This window comes from Silene latifolia, chromosome 10 (assembly GCF_048544455.1).
Source record: "Silene latifolia isolate original U9 population chromosome 10, ASM4854445v1, whole genome shotgun sequence".
Lineage (NCBI taxonomy): Eukaryota > Viridiplantae > Streptophyta > Magnoliopsida > Caryophyllales > Caryophyllaceae > Silene > Silene latifolia.
In genome coordinates, this window is record NC_133535.1 from 159,181,718 (window position 1) to 159,208,206 (window position 26,489).

The 26,489-nt window shown below is 37.0% G+C and overlaps 4 protein-coding genes across 7 annotated transcripts; all 4 read left to right on the plus strand.

The window, feature by feature from the left end:
- Positions 1 to 2,127: 2,127 nt before the first annotated feature.
- On the plus strand, positions 2,128 to 4,864 carry LOC141606642 (F-box/LRR-repeat protein At3g03360-like). Of its 2 annotated transcripts, XM_074425848.1 has the most exons (4): positions 2,128 to 2,394; positions 2,546 to 3,843; positions 3,924 to 4,136; positions 4,509 to 4,864. In XM_074425848.1, the coding sequence occupies exons 2-4, from the start codon at positions 2,605 to 2,607 to the stop codon at positions 4,641 to 4,643; spliced, it is 1,587 nt and encodes a 528-aa protein (XP_074281949.1). In that variant the 5' UTR covers positions 2,128 to 2,394; positions 2,546 to 2,604; the 3' UTR covers positions 4,644 to 4,864. The 2 variants fall into 2 exon arrangements, with proteins under 2 accessions (XP_074281949.1, XP_074281948.1); XM_074425847.1 differs by having other exon boundaries at positions 2,128 to 3,843.
- Positions 4,865 to 7,734: 2,870 nt separating this feature from the next.
- On the plus strand, positions 7,735 to 11,473 carry LOC141606643 (F-box/LRR-repeat protein 25-like). 2 transcript variants are annotated; one of them, XM_074425850.1, is made up of 5 exons: positions 7,735 to 7,847; positions 7,928 to 8,204; positions 8,943 to 9,243; positions 9,324 to 9,536; positions 11,393 to 11,473. In XM_074425850.1, the coding sequence occupies exons 2-5, from the start codon at positions 7,987 to 7,989 to the stop codon at positions 11,447 to 11,449; spliced, it is 789 nt and encodes a 262-aa protein (XP_074281951.1). In that variant the 5' UTR covers positions 7,735 to 7,847; positions 7,928 to 7,986; the 3' UTR covers positions 11,450 to 11,473. The 2 variants fall into 2 exon arrangements, with proteins under 2 accessions (XP_074281951.1, XP_074281950.1); XM_074425849.1 differs by lacking the exons at positions 7,735 to 7,847; positions 7,928 to 8,204 and having other exon boundaries at positions 8,245 to 9,243.
- Positions 11,474 to 11,496: 23 nt separating this feature from the next.
- LOC141606936 (F-box protein At4g09920-like) lies at positions 11,497 to 14,429 on the plus strand. The gene is made up of 4 exons (XM_074426320.1): positions 11,497 to 12,349; positions 12,677 to 12,720; positions 12,806 to 13,018; positions 14,026 to 14,429. The coding sequence occupies exons 1-4, from the start codon at positions 11,497 to 11,499 to the stop codon at positions 14,158 to 14,160; spliced, it is 1,245 nt and encodes a 414-aa protein (XP_074282421.1). The 3' UTR covers positions 14,161 to 14,429.
- A 2,958-nt stretch (positions 14,430 to 17,387) lies between these two features.
- On the plus strand, positions 17,388 to 19,948 carry LOC141606641 (putative F-box/LRR-repeat protein At4g15060). Of its 2 annotated transcripts, XM_074425846.1 has the most exons (4): positions 17,388 to 17,625; positions 17,704 to 19,021; positions 19,102 to 19,308; positions 19,643 to 19,948. In XM_074425846.1, exons 2-4 carry the CDS (start codon positions 17,765 to 17,767, stop codon positions 19,775 to 19,777), a joined length of 1,599 nt encoding a protein of 532 aa, XP_074281947.1. In that variant the 5' UTR covers positions 17,388 to 17,625; positions 17,704 to 17,764; the 3' UTR covers positions 19,778 to 19,948. The 2 variants fall into 2 exon arrangements, with proteins under 2 accessions (XP_074281947.1, XP_074281946.1); XM_074425845.1 differs by having other exon boundaries at positions 17,388 to 19,021.
- Positions 19,949 to 26,489: the final 6,541 nt, after the last annotated feature.

A 26,489-nucleotide genomic window follows, 5' to 3' on the forward strand; every position in this document is an offset into this window, starting at 1 on the left:
TTTTTAGTTTTAGAAAACAGATTAACCAAACCAAACAATTTCAGTTAAAACTATGCAAAAAAACAAAAATACTATATATAAAAAAAATTATTCTTTCGATTCATTTTCCTAGTGCATCCAAACTTAGAAGTTTTTAAATTGGTTAATTCTAAAATTTATCCAATTAACTTTATCGTGGAGTATAATCAAGTAAATAAATTATACATCTGATGTACTACCAAAATAAGATTTTTTGATAACTGCTACCACGTAAAATTCATATTTTACCAATCATTACCAAAGTAAAATTTCTTTACAAACTGCTACCAATGTTGTTGGTTTGGTTTAAAACTAACTATCAAATGTCCAAGAACCTCCTATTTGCTCATGGGAAGACAATAATATCTCTACTTTACAGTCCCCTCACTCATACCATCCATATACCCAAACACATTCCTCTTTAACACAATCTTTTAACTTCCCTCATCATTAACCTAACAACCTAAGGGCCGTTTGGTTCAAAAGGTCGGAATGAATTGGAATGGAATGAGATACCACGAGAGAATGGATTTAGAACCTCATACCTATTACTTATTGTTTGGTTCACTCTAAAGTTGTATGGAGAGGAATGGAGTTAGAAACCTGGGTGGGAAGGCGGGTATGAGATTCCGGGGTTAACGTGGAATTAGAATCCATCAGGATTTTAACTCCATTCGAAAATGACCCAGTCAAACACTAGAATTACTCAAATCCATTACATTTCATTCCAACACACCCAACCAAACACCCCCTAAATTACTTCCCAATTAAATTGGGGATTATGAAAATCATCTCAACTAGGGCTGTCAATGATATGAGTCGACTTGTTGAGTCCTTGGAATCGACTCGGTCAAAGCTCGGCTCGTGCTCGGTCAAAACGAGCTTGAGCCGAGCTCGAGCTCAGCAAGGCTCGGCTCGGAAGCTCGTTTATAACTTTTTTTTTGTATAATCTTTATGTTGTAGTAATATGTTTATTTCGAATTATATGTTATTTATTTATTTATATAAGTATATTATCATATAGTATTTTTTAGTATTTTATAATATAGTTATTTTTCAAAAATATTTATATTTGATTAGACATAAAAGTAAGAAAGTGAAAATATATAATCACAAAACGAACTCAATTCGAACTCGAGCTTTTCCCGAGCCGAACTCGAGCCCACCCGAGCTCGGCTCGGCTCATTTACACCCCTAATCTCAACCCTTTAAACTTCTTCCCCAAATTGTATCCCAGATTAGCGTTTACATATAATCTAACCCCCTAATCATTTTTAATTTCATTGCTTGTTGGATTCACCATTGCCCCATTCACATTGTTACAAATCAAGAAAATGAAAAATGAAGAACCCTAATTTGAAAAATTACAATAGTTATAGCAAATAGAGGAAGAAAAAATAAGAGATAGAATAGTTACCTGAACTTGAAAAAAAAGTTGAAATAAGAAATGGAAATCGGATTAATGGAATGGAGAAAAAGAGAGATTGAAAATTAAAATTGGTGAAATTGAAAATTAATCGAGGTGTCGATTAATGAATGAATTAGAAACATACTCTGTATAAGGGAGAGGGTAAGGGCATTAAAAGAAGAAAAAATATAACTTATAGGTGACAATTTGAAATGAATGGCTAGGATCTTCACTCGTTGCTTTCAAAACTGATGTGGTAGTTAGTTTTAAACCGAACAACACAATAATATTTTATTGTTTTTTGATGACGAGGGGGTTGAACCCCCCTGGACCTCATGCATTCCCGCACCACCACATGAACCATGCCGGGACGGGCCTGAAGTCGTGCCTGGCCGTGCCGCCCACCGGTCCGCGGCCCACTGTGCCAACTCTAGGGGCTGCAGTGACCAAGTATTCCGGAACAAACAATATTGGTAGCAATTTTTATAGAAATTTTACTTTGATAGCAGTTCATAAAATCTGAATTATACCTGATAATAGACTAACAGTTATCAAAAACCCTAAAAAATAAACACTAATTGAAAAATACTCGTTTTTCTAGAATGATTAACGGTTAACCGTAAACGGGGCCACTTATAACTATTGAAATCGGTTAACTAAACATTTTATAGAAAGTAGAAACCATTTTTTTTTTGGTAACTCGAAGCAGGGATAACCCCAAGAACAAACACAAAACAAACAAAACAAGCGAAAGGAAAGAAACAGGTTCAAAACAAAGCAAAAAACAAACTACATAAAACTAAACGGGACATAGCGCGGCCACGCTACTCCTCGAGCATCCTGTTCCACAAGCCGGTTAAGCTCCCTCGGCCATGTGAATATGTGATTAAAGGTTGAGTTTGGCCAAACCGACCGTAGCCTAGTGTGACTGTTTTAGTATTATCTGGGTTCAAACCTCACTTCCCTTTGTAATAATTCTACTATTCTTCATTAAAATAATCTCCTTCATCTTCCATTCTTCCCTACATTACTTGCCCGCATTTTGTGTGCTCTTACTCGGTAATCGTAGTCTGTTTGAATCCCTTCCTTTCGGTTTACTCAGTTTTTCTTTGGTTGCAGGAGAATTTTTAAATTTGCGGTAGTGCACACCACCTGTTCGACGAAATTCCTCAGTTAAAATGAATCCTGATTGCGAGGAAACGATACCTGGGCAGTTGAACACTGTTGATAGGCTCTCAGATTTACCGGATTTCATCTTACATGATATCATTTCTTATCTGGGTACGAGGGAGGCGTATAGAACTTGTATCTTGTCGAAAAGATGGGCTCATATTTCGGGTACAAACCCAATTATTGAGTTTCATTATTATTGTAAGAAGGTGAATTCATCCGCAAGGTATTGGCCATCTAAGAAAGTCTCTGCAAGATTATTAGAATATATGGATACAAGAATGCAAAGATACGATAAAGATAAACTGCGTGTAAGGACGCTCAGCTTTAGATTTCCAGACTATATTTACTTGTTAGACTCCAATATTAAAAAATTAGAGTTATCTAGCAAAGTTGATGAGTGGATTCGGATAGCTGTGCGTAATCAGGTTGCAAAACTTGATCTTGATGTTCCTAATATTAACTACCAATTGCCTGCCATTTTGCTCTCAGCAAAATCTCTAAGAGAACTTTATTGTATGAATGTCAAAATACCGTACTACAACGGAGCCATAAATCTTGCATCTCTTCAGACTTTGGAATTATTATATGTTGGTGTGGAGGAACGTATGCTAAATCATATTATTAGTTCGTGCCTGTTGTTGAAGTGTTTGTCGGTTAAGTTTTGCTTCGGCTTCAAAACTATTGTCATTCCTTGTTGTAGTCAAGTGAAGGAGCTCACTTTAAAATATTCTTTACCCAAAAATGGGACAATTATTCTTGAGAGCTCGTATCTTACGTGTTTTCAGTTCTCGGACAGTTATGATGATCGTTGGCCCATTATGTTAAAACCTGGTTTGTTGAGAAATTTAAGGACATTAGATCTCTTTTCTTCTGGTATTACAGACGGGGATCTTGGCAAACTACTACCTGAATTAGCCTCATTAGAGACTTTGCATTTGTTCCACTGTCGTAGGCTGACAATGATCAGGATTTCAAATGTTCAACTAAAGAAGATTTACTTGGATGACTGCCATGGTTTGTTATATGTCACGATTGATGCTCCAAGTTTGACGAAGTTCAAATATAAAGGGGACTTTGACCCTGATTGTATTATCACCATTAGTAGTCAAGCCAGTTGTCTTCTCTCTGTTCACACTATACCGTATTGCCTAGATACTCCAGGATTTTTCAAATTGAAACAGCTAATGACAGGACTAAGAAGCTGCAATGCTCTGAAAATTTGGCTATCCGACGATTATGACGAGGTATTGTATAATTGTTTAGAGTCTGAATGAATGTTTATATTAATTGCACTAACAATTTTTTATCGCTGTGTACTATGAAGTCTGGACCTGACGATATCAAATTTGATGAAGAAGAACTCGGAGATGTTAATCTTGGACCTCCACGCGATATCAGAGAGCTGAAGCTAAGCCTCTATGATCAGAACCTCTCAAGATCATCTGTTTCAGCTTTTTTGAATGGTTTATTCTGGACGTGCCGCCCTGATATTATTTCTTTTCAATTTTTTTTTCATGAACCTGATTTGATGATCCAGGTATGTTCGTGTCATCATTTTTTCCATTCTCTATGCTATTTAGTTGAACATGGTCTTCTTGGAATATTGGTCATTTTCTGTAGTCGGAGCATGCAAATTGCAATTGTCTAAGTTGGTAATAAGTAACTCAAACTAATGCCTGCTTAGAGTCTTGGTATATACATCAGCTAGCTATGTCTCACGGTCGGTCAGTCAGTCATACATTGAGCCGGAGTATTAAGTTTACCATTGCCTTAAGTTACATTTGAATGTTGTATCTATTTCGACTTGCTGACAGCTCTTTCTGCTACGAGTATAAAGAGTATTCTACCAAGCATTTTACATAGTATTAGTATTACTTCAAAAATCGAATTACCTTTTGTGTGTTTGCAGCTTTTCATGAGTGAACTAGAAGATATGGCAAATTGTTGGGGGCACCCTTTAAAACGGATTGAATCTCCGGATGCTAATTGCTCGAATACACTCGAGTCAAAGAAGGTTGATCTACAGTTGAGATTGCATTGGTGAACTGCTTGGTTGCGTACATGAATTGGACGATTATGGTTCTTTGCAAGTAGGATTAGTGTATTTGATGTGATCTTTATTGTTTCGAATTTGTAATGTTGGTGTCCCTTATACTTCGTAAAATGAATATTTGTGGCTGTAGCTCCGATAATGGAGAATTGAGTACATGTGAAGGAAGCATTGTTACTGCTGACTTGGTGAGATATGGTCATCGAATTATGAGATGTGAATGAGTAGCTTGGTTAGGACCCAAGGGTGATTAGGGGCGTTTTTCGAGTTTGAATCCTTCTCTAGTCGATGATGACGTATGTGAAGTTTTGATGACGACGGATTTGAAGTCTTATATGAAATTTTGAAAGCGGTTTTTTTTTTTATTTCGTATGCCAGATTTTGAGAGACGAAGGAATGAGAGTTTTGGGTAATCTGGGGTGGGAGGGGTGTTTTTGGTAGTTTAGATAAATCTGTCAACGCTAATCGGCATGGGTAATTTGTCGATGACGGATAACAATTGGGTTAAACTTGTACTTAAGTTGTGTTGGGCCTGAAGGACAGTCTTGTGTTCAAGTTCTATTGGGCCTAGTCGTTGAGCCTTAGTAATTGACCCGGGTGTTTTTATTTTAGCAACTTTTCTATAAGATGAGAAACACAAATATTAAAGAGTAAATTATAAATAACTCTCTTATATAATCGACTTTTTTGAAATAACCCACTTTTATAATTTTTTATTCAAATAACTCCCTTTTAAAACATGTTTTTATACAAATCAATGCCTCTTCACTGGAATGAGACTTATTTTTAAATTTTCCGGCCAAAAATCCGTTTTTCCTTTCATTTTTCACTTATATAAGATGTTAAATTACTATTCTGCCCGTTTACTCACTACGTTGTTCTTTAAAATAAGACGAAACGGGGAATTTATGCTTGATTCTTTTTCGTTCAGAGTGCATTATTTGAGTGTATTATATTTGAGAGAGATTTGGAATTAGTCACAGGTTATGAAAACTTAGTAAGGATGTGAGGATTACGTTATAGGAAGAGTAAATCAATCAAATTATAAAAGGGTTAATTGATGGGGATAATCCGAACTATTGCTCTTCTTCTTATAATAATCCGAACAACACTTTAACCTCAAATAAACCTAACTTTAACTATCATCTTCTTAATTAGGTTGTTACTCATTTCTTTTTACTACTATACAAGTATTATTTAGAAATTAATTAATTAACCTAAGTCACCCCTCCCACACTCCTCCCAAGTCTCAACAGACCGTCTAACCACCACCGGCCACCCTACTACATGCAATAATCCCACCTGACCCCACGCCAACCACCACCCACACCTGACCCCACACATACCACCACGACAACAACTAAACAAAACTCAAATCTAGTCGGCTATGGTTTAATCTCCCATAATCCATTTTTAATTTCATTTCCCTCTCTTTTTCTTCTTCTTCTTCTTCAAAGCCCCTTTTCAAAACAATAAATTGAACAAACCCAGATTTTGACGGTGGTGTGGGTTATCAAACAAGATATTATGAGCCTTTAATCTAAAAAACTACCCGTAATTAGGACCACGTACTAGCAAATGAATCAGGAAAGGCAGCCAATTATTGTACTTTGATTGTGCCATGTACACGCTTCATTTGAGCAACCCCAAACTTTGACAAATGAAGAACGTGCAAATCTCCATTTGAATCCAAAACAAGAATTTCCATCCTTTCAATTTCATTTGAATCTAAATTAAGCCTCTTGTCTTAGTTTTACAGATCTTGGCTTCATTAGAGTCAAAATCTATTTTAAATTTCATCTCTCTTCTTCTTCAAAACCCCTTTTCTCCATTTTTATTATCACTTTACATTTATTTTCTGGATTTTGACTAGTGGTTGGCTGGGTTGAGGGTGACGGCCAGAGTAGTGGTGGGTGATAGTGAGGGTTGTTACTTGTTAATGGAGGATGAAGAAAGAGGCTTAAACAAAAAATAGGATCACCGTTTTCCAAAAATAAAAATAAAAATAGGATCACCTGTTAAATTACCGAATTTTAGAGGTTAAAAATGGCCTAGGTGTAGTATAAGAAGGGGAGGACAATAGTATGGTTTATTTTGGGTTAAATTATAGTACGGATTATTTCTGGAAGATGATCAATAGTTTGGATTATTCCTATCAAATAACCCATTATAAAAATTAAATTTAGTTCCAGTGAAGAGGCATTGATTTGTTGAAAAACAAGTTTTAAAAGAGAGTTATTTGGATACAAAATTATAAAAGGGAGTTATTTAAAAAATGATGACTATATAAGGGAGTTGTTTGTAATTTACTCATTATTAAATTTAATTTATATTTTAATTTTATTATAACAAACCGACATTGTACGATGAAAACACGACAACTTATCCATTTAAAATTTTTGGTTATAAAAAAAAAACCTTTTTTGCATGTTTATTAATTAATTAATTTATTTGGACTTTTGGTTATTAAACTAGTTCTATACATAAATATTACTGTATTAACTACTTTCAACATTAGCTACACATGGATTTTAAATATACACTATTATGGATTTTAAATATCATCCATAAAGATCTCAAACTTATTGCTCTGTTGTCTAGTATCGTCTTATTGTATTTCTTAATCAATGAGAAAATTAGAATTAAAACACAAATTGTTGTACAAGAGTGTAAGATTAATTTTTGCCAAATATTTTTTTTTATATAATACAGTTTATCCGCTCCTAAATTTTAGCTATCTTATCAGCTACTTTTTCGTATTTTAGTTAGCTTTCTAGTTTTCAAGTACCTTTTGAGTTTCAGGTACCTTTTCAGCTCGTTTTACCAAACAGAGCCGTAAGGTACTATAATCATTTAACTAATATTAAAATTTGTCTAATTAACATCATTGTTGAGTATAATATATAATGAAAATTTAATTAAACCACTATAAAAAAATAAACAAAAGTTGGGAAAAAAAATGTATTTGTAGAAAGATTATCGGAATATCGGGGAACACGACCGCTGAGCGCATGAGCGGTTAACCGAACCGTTTATAAGGTTAAAAACCTTTCTAGTAATTTTAGGGTCCCAAAGTTCCTCTTTTCTCAAAAAAAAAAAAAAATGAAAACTTGCGTGTTTCCAGGACGTCGTTAAAGAAAATACATCTCCTTCATCTTTCCTATATTACTTGCGAGTCATTTTGCGTGCTATTACTCGGTAATCGTAGTCTGCATTACTCGTTTTGCTTCATCTTAAATCCCTTTCTGTTGTTTAACTCAGTCTTTTCTCATTTGCAGGAGAATTTTGAAATTTGCGACAGTGCACACCAACTGTTCGACGAAATTCCTCAGTGAAAATGAACCCCGATTGCGAGGAAACGGTATCTGGGCAACTGAATACTGTTGACAGGTTCTCAGATTTACCAGATTTTATCGTACATCATATTATTTCTTTTCTGGATACGAGGGAGGCGTATAGGACTTGTATCTTGTCGAAAAGATGGGCTCATATTTCGGCTACAAACCCAATTATTGTGTTTCATTTTTATTGTAAGAAGGAGAATTCATCCGCAAGGTATTGGCCATCTAAGGAAGTCTTTGCTAGATTATTAGGATATATAGATAGTAGAATGCAAAGATACGCTAAAGATAACCTGCGTGTAAGGACGCTCAGACTTGTATTTCCAAATTCTAATGAAGTGTTTAGCTGCGATGTTGACCAAATAGAGTTATCTAGCAATTTAGAAGAGTTTTCTTGCAAAGTTGATGGGTGGATTCGGATAGCTGTGCGCAATCAGGTTGCAAGACTTGATCTTCATGGTCCTCTTAAGTACCAATTGCCTGACATTTCGCTCTCCGCAAAATCTCTAACGCAACTTAATTGTTTTAAAGTCAAAATACCATACTACAACGGAGCCATAAATCTTGCATCTCTTCAGACTTTGGGATTATTAGGTGTTGATGTGGAGGAACGTATGCTAAATCATATCATTAGTTTGTGCCTGTTGTTGAAGTGTTTGTTGGTTAATAATTGCTCTGGCTTCAAAACTGTTGTCATTCCTTGTTGTAGTCAACTGAAGGAGCTTACTTTATGTAACACTTTACCTAAAGATGGGACAATCATTCTTGAGACCTCAAGTCTTGTGTGTTTTAAATTCTCAGACTTGGCTTTTGATCGTTGGCCGGTTATGTCAAAGCCTGGTTTATTGAGAAATTTGACGGTACTAGATATCTATTGTTCTGGTATTCCTGACGGGGATCTTGGCAAACTACTACTTGAATTAGCCTCATTGGAAACTTTGCTTTTATGCAGCTGTCTAAGGCTGACAACTATCAGGGTTTTAAGTATTCGGCTAAAGGTGATTAACTTGGATGCTTGTGGTGGTTTGGTAGATGTTATGGTTGATGCTCCAAGTTTGACGAAGTTCATATATAGAGGCACCTTTGGCCTTTATCCTGCTATCACCATTAGTAGTCAAGCCAGTTGCGATATTTCTGTTCGCACTAGACCTAATTACCTTGATACTCAGGGATTTTGCAAATTGCAAAAGCTAATGACAGGACTAAGAAGCTGCCATGTTGTGGAAATTTCGCTAACCAACTCTCTTTATCAGGTATTGTATAATTGTTTTGAGTCTGAATGAATGTCTCTATTATTTGCACTAACAAATTTTTATGGGTGTATACTGTGAAGTCTGTATGTGATAATATCAAATTCAATGAAGAAGAACTTGGAGATGTTAATCTTGGACCCCCATGTGATATCACAGAGCTGAAGCTAACCCTCTATCATTTGAAACTCTCGAGATCATCTGTTTCAGCTTTTTTGAATGGTATATTCTGGACGTGTCGCCCTGATATTATTTCTTTCCGATTTCATTTAAATGATCCTGATTTGATGATCCAGGTATGTTCATGTCTTCACTTTCTACCATTTCTAATAGAATTAGGGGTTAGTAATTCTCTATGCTATTTAGTTGAACATGGTCTTCTTGGAACATTGGACATTTTCTGAATTTGGAGCCTGCAAATTGCAATTGTCAAATATGGAAATAAGTAACTTGAACTAATGCCTGCTTAGAGCCTTGGTTAATACTTAATACATCAGCTAGCTGTGTGTCACGGTCAGTGACATTGAGCCAGAGTATTAAATCTTCCATTGCCTTAAGTTACAGTTGAAGGTTGCATAATTTGTATTGATTAGCTTTTTCTTCATTTTACCTAGTATTAGTAATGCTTTTAGCTTTTTAAGGCGCACTCAATTACATTTATTTAGACCTGGCAAAAATCGAATTACCTGCCCGTAATTGATATGATTCGAAATTACCAGAATTTACTAATTTGACGTTATGCCTAAGTTTATTGACATAATAAATGACCCATAAACATCAATAGACAGGTGCCAAAGTGAATTCGGGTTAATTCGGGTTGGGACGGGTCTTTTCGGGTTAATTCGGGTTGGGACGGGTCTTTTCGGGTTTCGGGTTTGTTGTTGGATCCGTTTCGGGTTAAGCGGGTCGGGTCATTTTCGGGCTAATAAATAATAGAAAAATAGCCATTTCAAGTCTTTTCGGTTCAAGTAGAGTTATATTTTGTCGGGTCATTTTCGATTTTGGTGATTTCGGATCGAATCATTTTCGGGTCGGGTCAGTTAGGGTTAAGAAAACTCGGGTCATGTTCGGGTGGGGTCAATTCGAGTTTTCGGGTCACATTCGGGTGATGTAGTTCGGGTCACTTTGGGTCTCGGGTCAGTCTTTTCGGGTAGGGTTAATCGGGTCGGGTTACTTTTGCCGGGTCTAATTGCAATTGGTTGGACAAAGCCGCTGAATCGCTGACTTTCTCGGTGTCATTGCCTATCATTATTTTGTTTTTTTTTAATAAGACAGATAAAGTCGCTAGGTATCTTAGCGACTTATCCTCTACGCTATTTTTCTACACAAAAACTCCGGAGAGACGGTCTCTCAATAGCGTTATTGAGAGACCTCTCACATTGATGGAGTAAGGGAACCACTAATTTTTTTTTTCCCTATTATGTCTCTCACTAAATTAGTGAGAGACGGTCTCTCATGAGACCTACTTTTTTTTCTAAAAGTGACAGATATTTGGCTGATGACATTTTGTAAAGCCGCTAGGTTTCTTAGCAGTTTTGTATAAAAAATAAAATAAAAATAAAAAGTGATGACGTGGACTCATTGGGCTAAAATAGTTTGAAACGGATACTAATTCCCTAATTAGTTTGCTAATGAACACTCAGTGTGTGTTTGGCCTAGCTTATAAAAGTGTTTTTGGACTTAAAAACACTTTTTGGCCAAACAAATCATTTTTTAAAAGTTTTAAAAAAATTCTCAAAAGCTCGAAATCCATTTTTTTGCCCATAGAAATAGAAACATCAATTTGCTACTTCTGTTTTTGAAAAACACTTCTAAAAAATTAAGCTCGAAAACCAAAAACACATTTTTGAGAATTCAGGCCAAACATGCTCTCATTATCCAAAAAATTCCGATTTAGAAAGTGCAATTTAGCCTTTAAGTACAGCGTTTGGCCGAACCGCACCGCACCCTAGTCCTAGTGACTGTTCTAGTAAATCTTTGGGTTCAAACCTCACTTCCCTTTGTTTCCGGGACTTCGTTAAAGAAAGAAAATACATCTGCATTCATCTTCCCTACATCTCCTTCATTACTCGGTAATCGTAGTCTGCATTACTCTTTTTGCTTTGAACTAAACCCCTTCATGTTGTTTAACTCAGTCTTTTCACATTTGCAGGTGAATTTTGAAATTTGCGACAGTGCACACCAACTGTTCGACGAAATTCCTCAGTGAAAATGAACCCCGATTGCGAGGAAACGGTATCTGGGCAGCTGAATACAATGGACAGGTTCTCAGATTTACCAGATTTTATCGTACATCATATTATTTCTTTTCTGGATACGAGGGAGGCGTACAGGACTTGTATCTTGTCGAAGAGATGGGCTCATATTTCGGCTACAAACCCAATTATTGAATTTCATTATTATTGTGAGCCGAAATTCCCTTGCAGATGTTGTCCCTCTGAGGAAGTCTCTGCTAGATTATTAGGATATATAGATAGTAGAATGCAAAGATACGCTAAAGATAACCTGCGCGTAAGGACGCTCAGGCTTAGATTTCCAAATTCTCATAAAGTGGGTGGTTGCAATGTTAAAGACTTACGTTGCATAGTTAAAGAGTTACCTCACGTTGAAGAGTTACCTAGCAAAATTGATGAGTGGCTTAGGATAGCTGTGCGTAATCAGGTTGAAAAACTTGATCTTGGTAGTCCTGTTTTTGAGTACCAATTGCCTGACATTTTGCTCTCCGCAAAATCTCTAAGACAACTTAATTGTATTCAAGTCAAAATACCAAACTACAACGGAGCCATAAATCTTGAATCTCTTCAGACTTTGGAATTATTATGTGTTGATGTGGAGGAACGTATGCTAAATCATATCATTAGTTCGTGCCTGTTATTGAAGTGTTTGTCGGTTAATAATTGCTTTGGCTTCAAAACTATTGTCATTCCTTGTTGTAGTCAACTGAAGGAGCTTACTTTATGTAACACTTTACCTAAAGATGGGACAATCATTCTTGAGACCTCAAGTCTTGTGTGTTTTAAGTTCTCAGACTTGGCTTTTGATCGTTGGCCGGTTATGTCAAAGCCTGGTTTATTGAGAAATTTGACGGTACTAGATATCTATTATTCTGGTATTACTGACGGGGATCTTGGCAAACTACTACTTGAATTAGCCTCATTGGAGACTTTGCTTTTATACAATCACAAAAGCTGATAACTATCAGGGTTTTAAGTATTCGGCTAAACGTGATTTGCTTGGAAAATTGTCGTGGTTTGGTAGATGTTATGGTTGATGCTCCAAGTTTGACGAAGTTCATATATAGAGGCACCTTTGGCCTTTATCCTGCTATCACCATTAGTAGTCAAGCCAGTTGCGATATTTCTGTTCGCACTACAACTAATTACCTTGATACTCAAGGATTTTTCAAAATGCAAAAGCTAATGACAGGACTAAGAAGTCGCCATCTTTGTGGAAATTTCGCTAGCCAACTCTCTTTATCAGGTATTGTATTGTATAATTGTTTTGAGTCTGAATGAATGTCTCTATTATTTGCACTAACAAATTTTTATGGGTGTATACTGTGAAGTCTGTATGTGATAGTATCAAATTTAATGAAGAAGAACTTGGAGATGTTAATCTTGGACCCCCACGTAATATCACAGAGCTGAAGCTAACCCTCTATTATTTGAAACTCTCAAGATCATCTGTTTCAGCTTTTTTGAATGGTATATTCTGGACGTGTCGCCCTGATATTATTTCTTTTCGATTCTATTTAGAAGATCCTGATTTGATGATCCAGGTATGTTCATGTCTTCACTTTCTGTCATTTTCAACAGAATTAGGGTTAGTAATTCTCTATGCTATTTAGTTGAACATGGTCTTCTTGGAATATTGAACATTTTCTGAAGTTGGAGTATGCAAATGATAATTGTCCAATATGGAAATAAGTAACTCGAACTAATGCCTGCTTCGAGCCTTGGTAAATACATCAGCTAGCTGTGTGTCACGGTCAGTGACATTGAGCCAGAATATTAAATCTTCCATTGCCTTAAGTTACAGTTGAATGTTGCATCTATTTTGACTTGTTGATAGCTTTTTCTGCTAAAAAGTATGCTATCAAGCATTTTACCTAGTATTAGTAATGCTTTTAGCTTTTTAAGGCGCACTCAATTAGAGATTTAGACCTGGCAAAAATTCGAATTATCTGCCCCTTGACGGAAATTAGACTCAAAGTGCTGTACCAAGATGACAAAAAGACACAAATCACATAACCTGTAATTGATATGATTCAAATTTACCAGAATTGACTAATTTGACGTTATGCCTAAGTTTATTGACATATTAAATGACCCATAAACATAATGACCCATAAACATCAATAGACATGTGCCAACTCAGTGAATAACTCGACTAGTGTTGTGCAGCGTAGCCAGAAACGAAATTTTAGGGTAGCAAAACTTCTTTTTATAGTTTAATATGTTTGCAAAGACTGCATTTGCGGCTCTAATCCTAACGAGACAGTGAACACGAAACTTCTGTCTTAAGTTGTTTTTATCACAAGATTGAGAAGGGAAGAATTAACCACGACATTAAAATGTTGTAGCAGTCATTTTTCCAATAATAGTCAAGAAGTATCTCAAGATTCAAACTTGTTAATTTTTTATGAAATCGTTGCAAGGTCTGTCACTGTGTCTCATGATTCAAAATTCTCCATCAGCAATGTTTTTTTATGCATTTCTTTTTGAACCCAGGTTGGTTGTCTTTGCAGACGTTTTTTTAACTCATATTGGCTGTATGTGTTTACAGCTTTTTATGAGTGAGCTAGAAGATATGGCAAATTGTTTGAGGCACCCTTTAAAACGGATTGAATGTCCAGATGCTAATTGCTCGAATATACTCGAGTCAGAGAAGGTTGAGGTACAGTGGAGATTGCATTGGTGAACTTGTTGGTTGCATGCATGACTTGGAATTTTAATCAAATCCGCATTTACACGGGGTAAAAGATAAACACAAAACACCTCCCTCTATTTTAGAATATAATGCTGTGTATGCCTCTGTTTTAATGTATTGCTGAAGTACCAATTTGTATGGATATGGACTACGGTTCAATACATTTGCTAGCAGGATAGTGTATTTTGATGTTAAGGTCAGGTAATCGAATTATGACATGTGAACGAGTATCTTGGTTAAGGGACAAGGGTGTTTTTCGAGTTTGAATCGTTCTCTAATTTGTTTTAATTCTAAATGCTAATCAATACAAATTATGAGAAATTCACGAAATTAATGAAATATTTGCAGAAATTATATTACTTTCTTGGTCGATACGTTGTTGACTTGTTGTCGATGACGGATTTGAGGTTAGTGAAATTTTGAAAGTAATTTTTGTGATTTTCTGTGTCAATTTTTGTGATGGGTGTTCTTGTGCTCAAGTTATGTTGGGCCTTATAAGGATAGTCTTGTGTTTAAGTTGTATCAAGCCTACTCTAGCCTTAGTAATTCCTAAAAAGATCAACACATTGACAAATTTAATCAAACAAAGTAATTATTTTATTTTATTAATTTGGGAGTACGTTGACATGACATATTGATTATTGGGTGCATCCAAGATTTCTTTTCTTTAGGTTGATTACGTGTTGTTGGTTATAAATTTCGGAAATTTCCCATGGTACCCTCGAACTTTAGCAGATTACACATGGTACCCCTCATTTTAAGTTTGTACATATGGTACCCCTATATTTACTTCTTTCTTTCCCAAAATACCCTTAACAAAGTTTCCGTCATAACACCGTTAGTTTATTTACGTCTAATGAACACTTTACCTCCTTCTTTTACCCATAATACATTTTATAATCCCTAATCTTCATCTTATTGCTTTACATCTTCAAGCTTAATCTCACTCATCACCTCTACCACTACCACCACACCACCATCACCGGACTCCGACAACCACCACTAGTCGCCGACACGGGGGCTCTGGCAGAGGTCGTGCGCGCGCGTCCCCATGTGAGGTTAATTGAGATTTGAGTGGAGATTAAATTGGTGAAATGGATTAAATTTGTGACGGGTTTACTTGAACAAAAGAACTTTCAGATTTGCTTAGTAAGTTTGTGGATTTTGAGGAGATAATTCAGTCAAATGAAATACCAAGGCTAATTGTAATATCAGCCGGTTCATTGTCTTGGCTGCCATGATCAATAATTACACCCAACACCTTCTTCAGTATTTGGTGTGCACCAGAATCATCAGATGCGCCAAAAAGCAAAACTCATTACTGTATTACAACCACTCAAAAAGCTTTTTGCTCTTCTGGTTTTTAGTTGGTCCTAAGAATTCTTGTAAAGTATAGTCCTTTTGGGAATTAGGAGGAATTGGCATATACATGGGAATTGAAACGGGGAGTAACATGCCCCCTCTCTCTCTGTAAAATTCACTCCTCTAAATCCCTCCTATTTTCAAATCATCACAGATTCATCTTTTTTTTTTCCATATTTCTTGAAGCATTCAACAAATTAAACCAATTGACAACCTAATTTGTTGCAAAAATTGTGTGATTTTAAGTCTAGAGAAACCAATTGAAAGCATGTATTTAGAACCAAATCCGAGCAAGTTCTTCAAATCAGAGATAAATAACATGTTTTGGTAAGCATGCTTGAAGTTCAAACCGATGGTGGTAGTATGGTGCTGGATTGGGTGACGGTGCGGCTCCCGCTGATGGTGTCTATGGCGGTGGCGGGTCCCACTGATGGTGCGGCTCCCGATCATGGTGTCGGTGGCGGTGGCGGGTCCCACTGACGGTGATTGGGTATTGCCGGTATTGGTGGGTGATTGAATATAGGGAAAGAATGAGAGGTGGTTTGCAAATAGTGATGAGTGATTGAGATTGAATTAGTTTAGGTTTGGGTATTTCGATCAATTCTAGGAGGACACCTTTTTGATGACGTAGGGGCGATGGGGGTCGTGCGTGGTGGGGGTTTGGTGGGTGGTGGTGGTAGAAGTGATGAGTTAGATTAGGTTTGAAGATGGAGAAGCAAGAAGATAAAGATTAGGGATAATTATAATTATAAAATGTGTAATGGGTAAAAGCAAGAGGTAAGGCATTTATTAGAGGTAAACTAACGGCGTTATGACAGAAAGACTGCTAAGGGTATTTTGGGAAAGAAAAACGTAAATACAGGGGTACCATATGTATAAAGTTAAAATGAGGGGTACCATGTGTAATCTGCCAAAGTTCGAGGGTACCATGGGAAAAAACCGTATAAATTTATAATGAATTTATTGTCTTCAAATCCCTTAAAAAGGTTAAGATTGTTTCTTGACACTGGGGAATATGGATGGCAGGTATGGATAGAGTCCTATAAAATTCATATTCAACCCATATTACATATATTGGACCCATTTAAGCTATATAACATATTACAAACATTTGATCAAACTTTCATTTTACCTCCCCCATTATAAAAAGTCAAATTTTATGCTCATCAAAATAAAAATAAAAATAAAAATAAAAATAAAGCGGTTTAAAAACCGGTTAACCTTACCCTGAACAAATATCGCTAAAAAAAACTTGGTCGGTTAAATGAATCGGAAAAAAAAAAAAACAGAAAATCGCGGTTTCTAAACTTAGTTATTTTGGTTCAGCTAATCTTGCTTGTGACGAGTTAATCCCGTCACAAGCTTGTGACCTCTCATAAAAAGGGGGAGGGGACAAGGTGGGGCACCCTCCATGTACTTCTCACTCACCTCTCAATGGGCATTTTGTGAGAGGAAACGGTATCCGTCACAAGCTTGTGACGGATATCGCCCGTCTTCAATGAGATTTTGTGATTTTGGTTAGGGTTTACAAAGGTTGTTCGTTTTTTTTTCTCACCTCCTAGTCATATCCGTTTTGTTTTTCTCACCTCCTAGTCATATCCATTTTTACTCATCCTAATTAAAGCTGTTCAGAAAAAGACTGAATTGCATAAATTGAAAACAAAAAACCATTCATATGTTAAACCGAGTTGTTAACTTTATCATGGAATTTTTTCGGTTTCGATTCTTAGTTTTAGAAAACAATTTCAATAAAAACTATGCAAAAAATGAAAATATTATACGTCCGATGTACTACCAACAAAAAATAAACACAAATTGAAAAAACAAATACCCGTATTTCTAGAATGATTTAACGGTTAACCGTAAACTGGGCCAACTATTGAAATCGGTTAGCTAAACATTTTATAATCGATAGAGACGATGTGATTTAGGTTCAGAATTTGGCCAAACCGTACCGCACCCTAGTGACTGTTTTAGTAATCTTTGGTTCGAACCTCACTTCCCTTTGTAATAATTCTACTTTCTCAAAATAATCTCCTTCGTCTTCCATTCTTCCCTACATTACTTGCCAGTCATTTTGTGTTCTGTTACTCGGTAATTACTCGTAGTCTGCATTACTCGTTTTGCTTGAACTCCTTCATTTCGCGTTACTTAGTTTTTCCATTGTTACAGGAGAAATTTTAAATATTTGCGGTATTGCACACCACCTGTTCGACGAAATTCCTCACTGAAAATGAATCCTGATTGCGAGGAAACGATACCTGGGCAGTTGAACACTGTTGATAGGCTCTCAGATTTACCGGATTTCATCTTACATGATATCATTTCTTATCTGGGTACGAGGGAGGCGTATAGAACTTGTATCTTGTCGAAAAGATGGGCACATGTTTCGGGTACAAATCCAATTATTGAGTTTCATTATTATTGTAAGACGGAGAATTCATCCACAAGGTATTGGCCATCTAAGGAAGTCTCTGCCAGATTATTAGAATATATGGATACAAGAATGCAAAGATACGATAAAGATAAGCTGCGTGTAAGGACGCTCGGCCTTGGATTTCCAAATTCTAATAGAGTGTTTGGTTGCGATGAAGAAACAGAGTTATCTAGCAAATTTGAAGAGTTGTCATGCACAGTTGATGAGTGGATTCAGATAGTTGTGCGCAATCAGGTTGAAAAACTTGATCTTAACGGTCCTATTAACTACCAATTGCCCGACATTTTGCTCTCTGCGAAATCTCTAAAACGACTTGACTGCATGAATGTCAAATTACCGTACTACAACAAAGCTATAAATCTTGCATCTCTTCGTACTTTGGTATTATTTCATGTTGATGTAGAGGAACAACTGCTAAATCAAATCATTAGTTCGTGCCCGTTGTTGAGGCGTTTGTCGGTTAGGAATTGCGCTGGCTTTAAACCTATTGTCATTCCTTATTGTAGTCAATTGAAGAAGCTTACTTTAAGTTATTCTTTACCTGAAAATGGGACTATCATTCTTGAGACCTTGGGTCTTACGCATTTTCAGTTTTTGGGCGAGTATTTTGATGATGTTTGGCCGGTTATGGCAAAGCCTGGTTTATTGAGAAATTTGAGGACATTTGATATCGTTGGTTCTGGTATTACAGACGGGGAACTTGGCAAACTACTACCTGAATTAGCCTCATTAAAGACTTTGCGGTTAACCTACTGTCATTTTCTGAGAATTGTCAGGATTTCAAGTAATCAGCTAAAGAAGATTTACTTGAATTATTGCTCTACTTTGTTAGATGTTATGATTGATGCTCCAAGTTTGACGAAGTTCAAATATAAAGGGAGCTTTCACCCTTATCGTGCTATCACCATTAGTAGTCAAGCCAGTTGTGTTATCTCTGTTCACACTACACCTAAATACCTTGATACTCGTGGATTTTTCAAATTGAAAAAGCTAATGACAGGACTAAGAAGCTGCAATGCTCTGAAAATTTCGATAACCAACTATGCTGATGAGGTATTGTATAATTGTTTAGAATCTGAATGAATGTCTATATTAATTGCACTAACAAATTTTTATGGCTGTATATTATGAAGCCTGTATGTGATGATATCAAATTTGATGAAGAAGAACTCGGAGATGTTAATTTTGGACCCCCACGCAATATCACAGAGCTGAAACTAGGCCTCAATTATTGGACTAGATCATCTGTCTCAGGTTTTTTGAATGGTATATTTTGGACGTGCCACCCTGAAATTATTTTTTTTCGGCTTTGTTCAGAAGACCCTGATTTGATGATCCAGGTATATGTTCATCTGTCTTAACTTTCTATCATTTTCAATAGAATTACGGGTTAGTTATTCTCTATGCTATTTAGTTGAACATGGTCTTCTTGGAATATTGGACATTTTCTGAAGTCGGAGCATGCAATTTGCAATTGTCCAAGTTGGAAATAAGTAACTCGAACTAATGCCTACTTTGAGTCTTGGTATATACATCAGCTAGCTATGTGTCACGGTCAGTGACAATAAAATGTTGTAGCGGTCGTTTTTCCAATAATGGTCAAGAAGTATCTCAAGATTCAAACTTGTAAAATCAGATGTTTTTTTAACTCATATTGTTTGTATGTGTTTGCAGCTTTTTACGAGTGAACTAAAAGATATGGTAAATTGTTTGAAGCACCCTTTAAAACGGGTTGAATTTCCAGATGCTAATTGCTCGAATATACTCAAGTCTAAGAAGGTTGTTTTACAGTCGAGGTTGCATTGGTGAACTGCTTGGTTGCATACATGGCTTGGAGTTAGAAGATAAACACCTCCCTCTATGTTAGAATAATGCTTTGTATGCCTCTGTTTTAGTGTATTGCTGAAGAAGTACCGATTTGTATGGATATGGATGACTATGGTTCGTTACGTTGTTAGCAGGATAGTGTATTTCGTGTGATCTTTATGCTTTCGAATTTGTGATGTTAACGTGGAGCTGGGAAGATTGTACATCAATGAGTATTTGTGGCTGTTTGAGCTCAGGTAATGGAAAATTGAGTACATGTGGAGGAAGTATGTTACCTATGAGGCATAGTCATCGAATTATGCGATATGAACGAGTAGGTTGGTGAAGGGACAAGGGTGTTTTCGGAGTTTGAATCGTTCTCTAATTAGTTTTAACTAGTGTAGATTTGTGCAAATGTACGGTTTTTTGGAGAATGATTTATAAAGACGTTAAATAATACTCCTCGGTCTCGGTTATTTGTTGTCTTATTCCATTTTTGGGTATCTCACTCATTGTCCTTACTATTTTAAGAATGAAATTTCGAACAATTTGATTATTCACACTTAATTTAGTCCACTTGCCATTTAGTAAATTGCCCCTCCTCTTTCCCTAGTCTTTATGTCAAAACCAAAGGACAATAATTGACAGGAACATAAGGAGTATAGCTTAATAGCATGCTTAAACGGCATAACCGTATAAGAATGAAAATTTAATAATTTTCATATTAAATAAGCATGACATGCAACTTGAACCTAATTATATACTTACTTAATCATTAAAAATAGTATTATTATACTATTTTTAATTAATTTGACATAATGAATAAGGATCTATCATAGACATTTTATTTAAGCAGAAAATTTTTTGAGCCCTCTTATTCTTTAAGTAATAGGGACTGTTCTAAATCTAAATGCTAATCAATACAAATTATGAGAAATTCAAGAAATTAATGAAATACTTGGAAATTATATTTTTGTGATTTTGTTCGTCAGCTATGTTGGGCCTTAGAGCATCCGCAAAGGTGAGACTCTCCATATTTTCTCTTTCTTTCTCTCATTCACCCACCTCATTTTTCGCTACTTTTTTAATTTACCCTCCCAAATTTATATCTACATCTATGCAACAATGGTGTTCCCCAACAATATTAATTTATACCCAAAAATTTGGGAGCCCCCCTAAAAACATTTCAAAAGACCTTAATTTTTCTTTGGGAATCTTCCCTACAAATAGAGGTGCCCCATTTGTTGGGAGAATGTGTGCAATAATGGGGTTCTCCATTTGAGGAGAGAGAGGACATATGAGGAGGTTAGCTTCTCATCTTTGCGGATGCAAAGAGAGTCTTGTGTTCAAGTTGTATCAGGCCTACTCTAGCCTTAGTAATTTCCAAAAAGGTCGTGACACACTAATTCAAATTGTCGACAAATTTAATGAGCAATCACGTCAATTATTTTTTGGGTTTTGATATATATACAACCTGTATTTAAGAAACTAAATATGAAAAGAAGGTCTTAAGATATGCATTAATTACATTAGATTGTGTATAATTTAGTCTTTTTTTTTAGGACAAGATGCCCGAAGGCATTACTTTATTAAAGATCGATCAAACAAAACAGCAGCGTTAGCTGTCGATGGCAAAACAGACGACCAAACAAATCTACCAACTACTCTAGGAACTAAATTTGCTAAAGCATGAGCAACACAATTGTTAAGACGATTCGTATGTAACCATCTAACTGACTGAAAATGAGAAACTAAAGCAACAATGTCATCAACAATATGAAAAATATACTCCGTCCTTGCTTTTGTGTCCGCATAGCCTCGATCACGATCAAGCTATCACTCTCCACTTCCACCTTTGACATTCCTCTCCGAGCAGCTTACTCCAACCCATCGAGCACTGTTATAGCTTCCGCTTCATGAACCTCCCAACTCTCTTCCCGAATAACAGACAATCCCCAAAGCACCTTACCTCGTCCATCTCGACAAACAATCCCCGTCCCAACTCCTTCTTTCTCCTTCACCCCCACATCCACATTAATCTTTACATAGCCATCTCCCACCACCTTCCACCCCTCCACATTATCCGAGTCCCCTCCCTCGCCCCTTCCACGTCTCCTCCTTCCCGCTGTTGTATGCACCTCTAGTCCATCACCTTCATTTAGGACATCCCTCACCCTTCGCACAACTCCCTTCGGATCGACCCTTGCTTCGTCAAAAATCACCTTGTTTTGGTGTTCCCAAATAGCCCAACATCCCATCATGAAAGTACCACACTCCGTAGGACTCATCTCCTTCCACGCCTGCTCCACCCAAGCACGAATATCCCCACCATCATCACTCGTTCCATCCTCAAAGCCCAGCTCCTCCCATACCCATTTTGCCACCCCACAATTCCGAAATAAATGAAGACTCGACTCAATAAAAGATGAACAAAAAGGACAAGAAGAGCACTCACCTCCTATCCGGGCAGCGATGTTTGCTCTCGTGGCCAGCGGTTCACTACACATTTGCCAGAAGAAGAGTTTAACGCGGGGCCAGACCGAAACCTTCTAAATCCGATTCCAGAGCCATTTCCCTCTCTCCCAGTCAGACGAGCTGGCCATATCACCCACATCCCCGACAAGAAGTTTATATGCACTCCGAACGGTATACATCCCATCCCGTTCCCTTCCTCAATACCAAATATCCCTCTACCTATTCGGGCTCACTCGTAAATTCATAACACGGTCGCGATCGAAGGGTAAAAACAACTGGGCAATCCTCACCGCATTCCATCTCATCCCGTCCTCACACATTAGCTCACTAACATGCATACCTTCATTCCCCGGCAAGCAAGGCGAAATAACCCGTCCTGTCTATGTATTAGGTACCCAAGCATGTCCCCACACATACGTTTCCTTCCCATCTCCAATCCTCCTTGGTAGTTCCTGCTCCAACACCGATCTTGCCTCGAAAATACTCCGCCAAGTGTAGCTGGGATTATGTCCAATCGAAGTAGTCATGAACTCACCCTCGGGGTAGTATCGAGCCTTCATCAACCGAGACCATAAGCTGCCCGAATTCGTGATTAAACGCCATGCCTGCTTGCCCAATATTGCGAGGTTGAAGAGCCTGAAGTCCCTAAACCCGAGTCCTCCATCAGCCTTGGATTTCACCATCTTATTCCAAGCCACACGGAAAATCCCCTTTTTATTCTCATTATGCCCCCACCAAAATCGTGACACTATCGATCTTAATTCTTTGCAAAAATTCACAGGAATCTTAAACACACTCATCACATAGGTAGGGAGTGAATTGGCCACAACCTTTATAAGAACTTCCTTACCGGCCCCTAGACAAAATTTTCCCGCGCCATCCTTGAAGTCTTTTGCAAAGTTTGTCTCGAATGATGTCAGTGATTACAAGATATCTCGCCTGCTCCTCAACAATACTAACCCCTAATCTCTCCGCAACACTATCCCGTTGGCCCTCAAGAACTCCCTTACTAAAGGAAACTGTGGTCTTATCTAAACTCACCAACTGACCAGACGTCGCCTCATATCTTCGTAAAATACCGTTCACTGCCTCCGCTTCCTCTAAAGTTGCTCGAACGAAGAAAATGCTATCATCCGCAAACAGAAGATGTGAAATAGACGGTGCAGTGGATGAAACTCGTATCCCATGAATAACATTATTCTCGACGGCCCGTCGCATCATATTAGACAAAGCTTCGGCACAAAGGAGGAATAAGTATGGTGAAAGCGGATCTCCCTGTCGCAAACCTCTACTTGGCCGAAATTCCCAAGATGGCTCACCATTAATAAGGACCGAGAAAGTTACAGATGACACACAGTCCATTACCCGGTTCACCCATATCCCATCGAACCCCATAGTCATCAGTACTCGGCGTAGAAAGCACTATTCTACCCTGTCGTAAGCTTTAGCCATATCAAGTTTGATAGCCATGTACCCTAACTTAATACCAAATTTGGAAGATATTAAATGCTTAAATACAACCGAATGGTTGTATATATCAAAACCCTATTTTTTATACTTCCTCTTATTCCACTAGCATTTTCCACATTTCCTAAAGCGGAAAATTCACAAAAATATTCCACCTACCTTATTTGTCTATCATTTGTGGTTATTAGTTAATATAACATGTAATTCCACATTCTCTCAACTATTTTCATTTTCCTTCACATATTAACACCCTATTAAATATTATTCGAAAAGCGATATGGAAGATTATGCGGGATAAGAGGGAGTAAATATAAATGAATAAACGATGTGATTTAGATTTAGAGTTTAGCCAAACCGCACCGCTCCCTAGTGACTAGTGACTAGTGAGTGTTCTAGTAGTTTGGGTTCAAGCCTCACTTCCCTTTGTAATTCTATTAGTCTTTTGGTCCCAAAAGTAGTTCCTCTTTTGTCAAAAATAATATCCTTCATCTTCCATTCTTCCCTGCATTATTTGCCAGTCATTTTGTCTGCTGTTACTCGGTAATCATAGTCTGCATTACTTGTTTTGCTTTGCACTAAACCCCTTCATGTTGTTTAACTCAGTTTTTTCACATTTGCAGGATAATTTTGAAATTTGCGACAGTGCACACCACCTGTTCGACGAAATTCCTCAGTGAAAATGAACCCCGATTGCAAGGAAACGGTATCTGGGCAGCTGAATACTGTTGACAGGTTCTCAGATTTACCAGATTTTCTCGTACATCATATTATTTCTTTTCTGGATACGAGGGAGGCGTATAGGACTTGTATCTTGTCGAAAAGATGGGCTCATATTTCGGCTACAAACCCAATTCTTGAATTTCATTATTATTGTGAGCCGAAACTCCCTTGCAGATATTGGCCCTCTAAGGAAGTCTCTGCTAGATTATTAGGATATATAGATAGTAGAATGCAAAGATACGCTAAGATAACTGCGTATAAGGACACTCAAACTTAGATTTCCGGCTTCTAATAGAGTGTTTGGCTGTGATGTTGAAGACATAGAATTATTAGAATTATCTAGAAAACTAGAAGAGTTATCTTGCAAAGTTGATGAGTGGATTCGTATAGTCATGCGCAATCAAAGTTGCAAGACTTGATCTAGATGGTCCAATTAACTACCAATTGCCTGCCATTTTGCTCTCAGCAAAATCTCTAAGAGAACTTTATTGTATGAATGTCAAAATACCGTACTACAACGGAGCCATAAATCTTGCATCTCTTCAGACTTTGAAATTAATAAGTGTTGATGTAGAGGAACGTATGCTAAATCATATTATTAGTTCGTGCCTGTTGTTGAAGTGTTTGTCGGTTAAGTTTTGCTTCGGCTTCAAAACTATTGTCATTCCTTGTTGTAGTCAAGTGAAGGAGCTTACTTTAAAATATTCTTTACCCGAAAATGGGACAATTATTCTTGAGAGCTCGTATCTTACGTGTTTTCAGTTCTCGGACAGTTATGATGATCGTTGGCCCATTATGTTAAAACCTGGTTTGTTGAGAAATTTAAGGACATTAGATCTCTTTTCTTCTGGTATTACAGACGGGGATCTTGGCAAACTACTACCCAATTAGCCTCATTAGAGACTTTGCATTTGTTCAACTGTCGTAGGCTGACAATGATCAGGATTTCAAATGTTCAACTAAAGAAGATTTACTTGGATGAATGCCATGGTTTGTTATATGTCACGATTGATGCTCCAAGTTTGACGAAGTTCAAATATAAAGGGGACTTTGACCCTGATTGTATTATCACCATTAGTAGTCAAGCCAGTTGTGTTCTCTCTGTTCACACTATACCGTGTTGCCTAGATACTCTAGGATTTTTCAAATTGAAACAGCTAATGACAGGACTAAGAAGCTGCAATGCTCTGAAAATTTGGCTATCCGACGATTATGATGAGGTATTGTATAATTGTTTAGAGTCTGAATGAATGTTTATATTAATTGCACTAACAAATTTTTATGGCTGTGTACTATGAAGTCTGAACGTGACGATATCAAATTTGATGAAGAAGAACTTGGAGATGTTAATCTTGGACCTCCACGCGATATCACAGAGCTGAAGCTAAGCCTCTATGATCAGAACCTCTCAAGATCATCTATGTCGACTTTTTTGAATGGTTTATTCTGACGTGCCGCCCGATATTATTTCTTTTCAATTTTTTTACATGAACCTGATTTGATGATCCTGGTATGTTCATGTCATCATTTTTTCCATTCTCTATGCTATTTAGTTGAACATGGTCTTCTTGGAATATTGGTCATTTTTAAGTAGTCGGAGCATGCAAATTGCAATTGTCTAAGTTGGTAATAAGTAACTCAAACTAATGCTTGCTTAGAGTCTTGGTATATACATCAGCTAGTTATGTCTCACGGTCGGTCGGTCGATCATCATACATTGAGCCGGAGTATTAAGTTTACCATTGCCTTAAGTTACGTTTGAATGTTGTATCTATTTCGACTTGCTGACAGCTCTTTCTGCTACGAGTATAAAGTATTCTACCAAGCATTTTACATAGTATTAGTATTGCTTCAAAAATCGAATTACCTTTTGTGTGTTTGCAGCTTTTCATGAGTGAACTAGAAGATATGGCAAATTGTTGGGAGCACCCTTTAAAACGGATTAAATTTCCAGATGCTAATTGCTCGAATACACTCGAGTCAAAGAAGGTTGATCTACAGTTGAGATTGCATTGGTGAACTGCTTGGTTGCGTACATGAATTGGAATTTTAA

Excerpts from the sequence above, each read along its gene's own strand:
- LOC141606642 (XM_074425847.1), top strand. The coding sequence starts at position 2,605 with ATGAATCCTGATTGCGAGGAAACGATACCTGGGCAGTTGAACACTGTT. Across the intron at positions 3,844-3,923 it reads TATCCGACGATTATGACGAG|TCTGGACCTGACGATATCAA; the intron begins GTATTGTATAAT and ends TGTACTATGAAG. Across the intron at positions 4,137-4,508 it reads AACCTGATTTGATGATCCAG|CTTTTCATGAGTGAACTAGA; the intron begins GTATGTTCGTGT and ends GTGTGTTTGCAG.
- LOC141606643 (XM_074425849.1), top strand. The coding sequence starts at position 8,260 with ATGCAAAGATACGCTAAAGATAACCTGCGTGTAAGGACGCTCAGACTT. Across the intron at positions 9,244-9,323 it reads TAACCAACTCTCTTTATCAG|TCTGTATGTGATAATATCAA; the intron begins GTATTGTATAAT and ends TATACTGTGAAG. Across the intron at positions 9,537-11,392 it reads ATCCTGATTTGATGATCCAG|GTGAATTTTGAAATTTGCGA; the intron begins GTATGTTCATGT and ends TCACATTTGCAG.
- LOC141606936 (XM_074426320.1), top strand. The coding sequence starts at position 11,497 with ATGGACAGGTTCTCAGATTTACCAGATTTTATCGTACATCATATTATT. Across the intron at positions 12,721-12,805 it reads TAGCCAACTCTCTTTATCAG|TCTGTATGTGATAGTATCAA; the intron begins GTATTGTATTGT and ends TATACTGTGAAG. Across the intron at positions 13,019-14,025 it reads ATCCTGATTTGATGATCCAG|CTTTTTATGAGTGAGCTAGA; the intron begins GTATGTTCATGT and ends ATGTGTTTACAG.
- LOC141606641 (XM_074425845.1), top strand. The coding sequence starts at position 17,765 with ATGAATCCTGATTGCGAGGAAACGATACCTGGGCAGTTGAACACTGTT. Across the intron at positions 19,022-19,101 it reads TAACCAACTATGCTGATGAG|CCTGTATGTGATGATATCAA; the intron begins GTATTGTATAAT and ends TATATTATGAAG. Across the intron at positions 19,309-19,642 it reads ACCCTGATTTGATGATCCAG|CTTTTTACGAGTGAACTAAA; the intron begins GTATATGTTCAT and ends ATGTGTTTGCAG.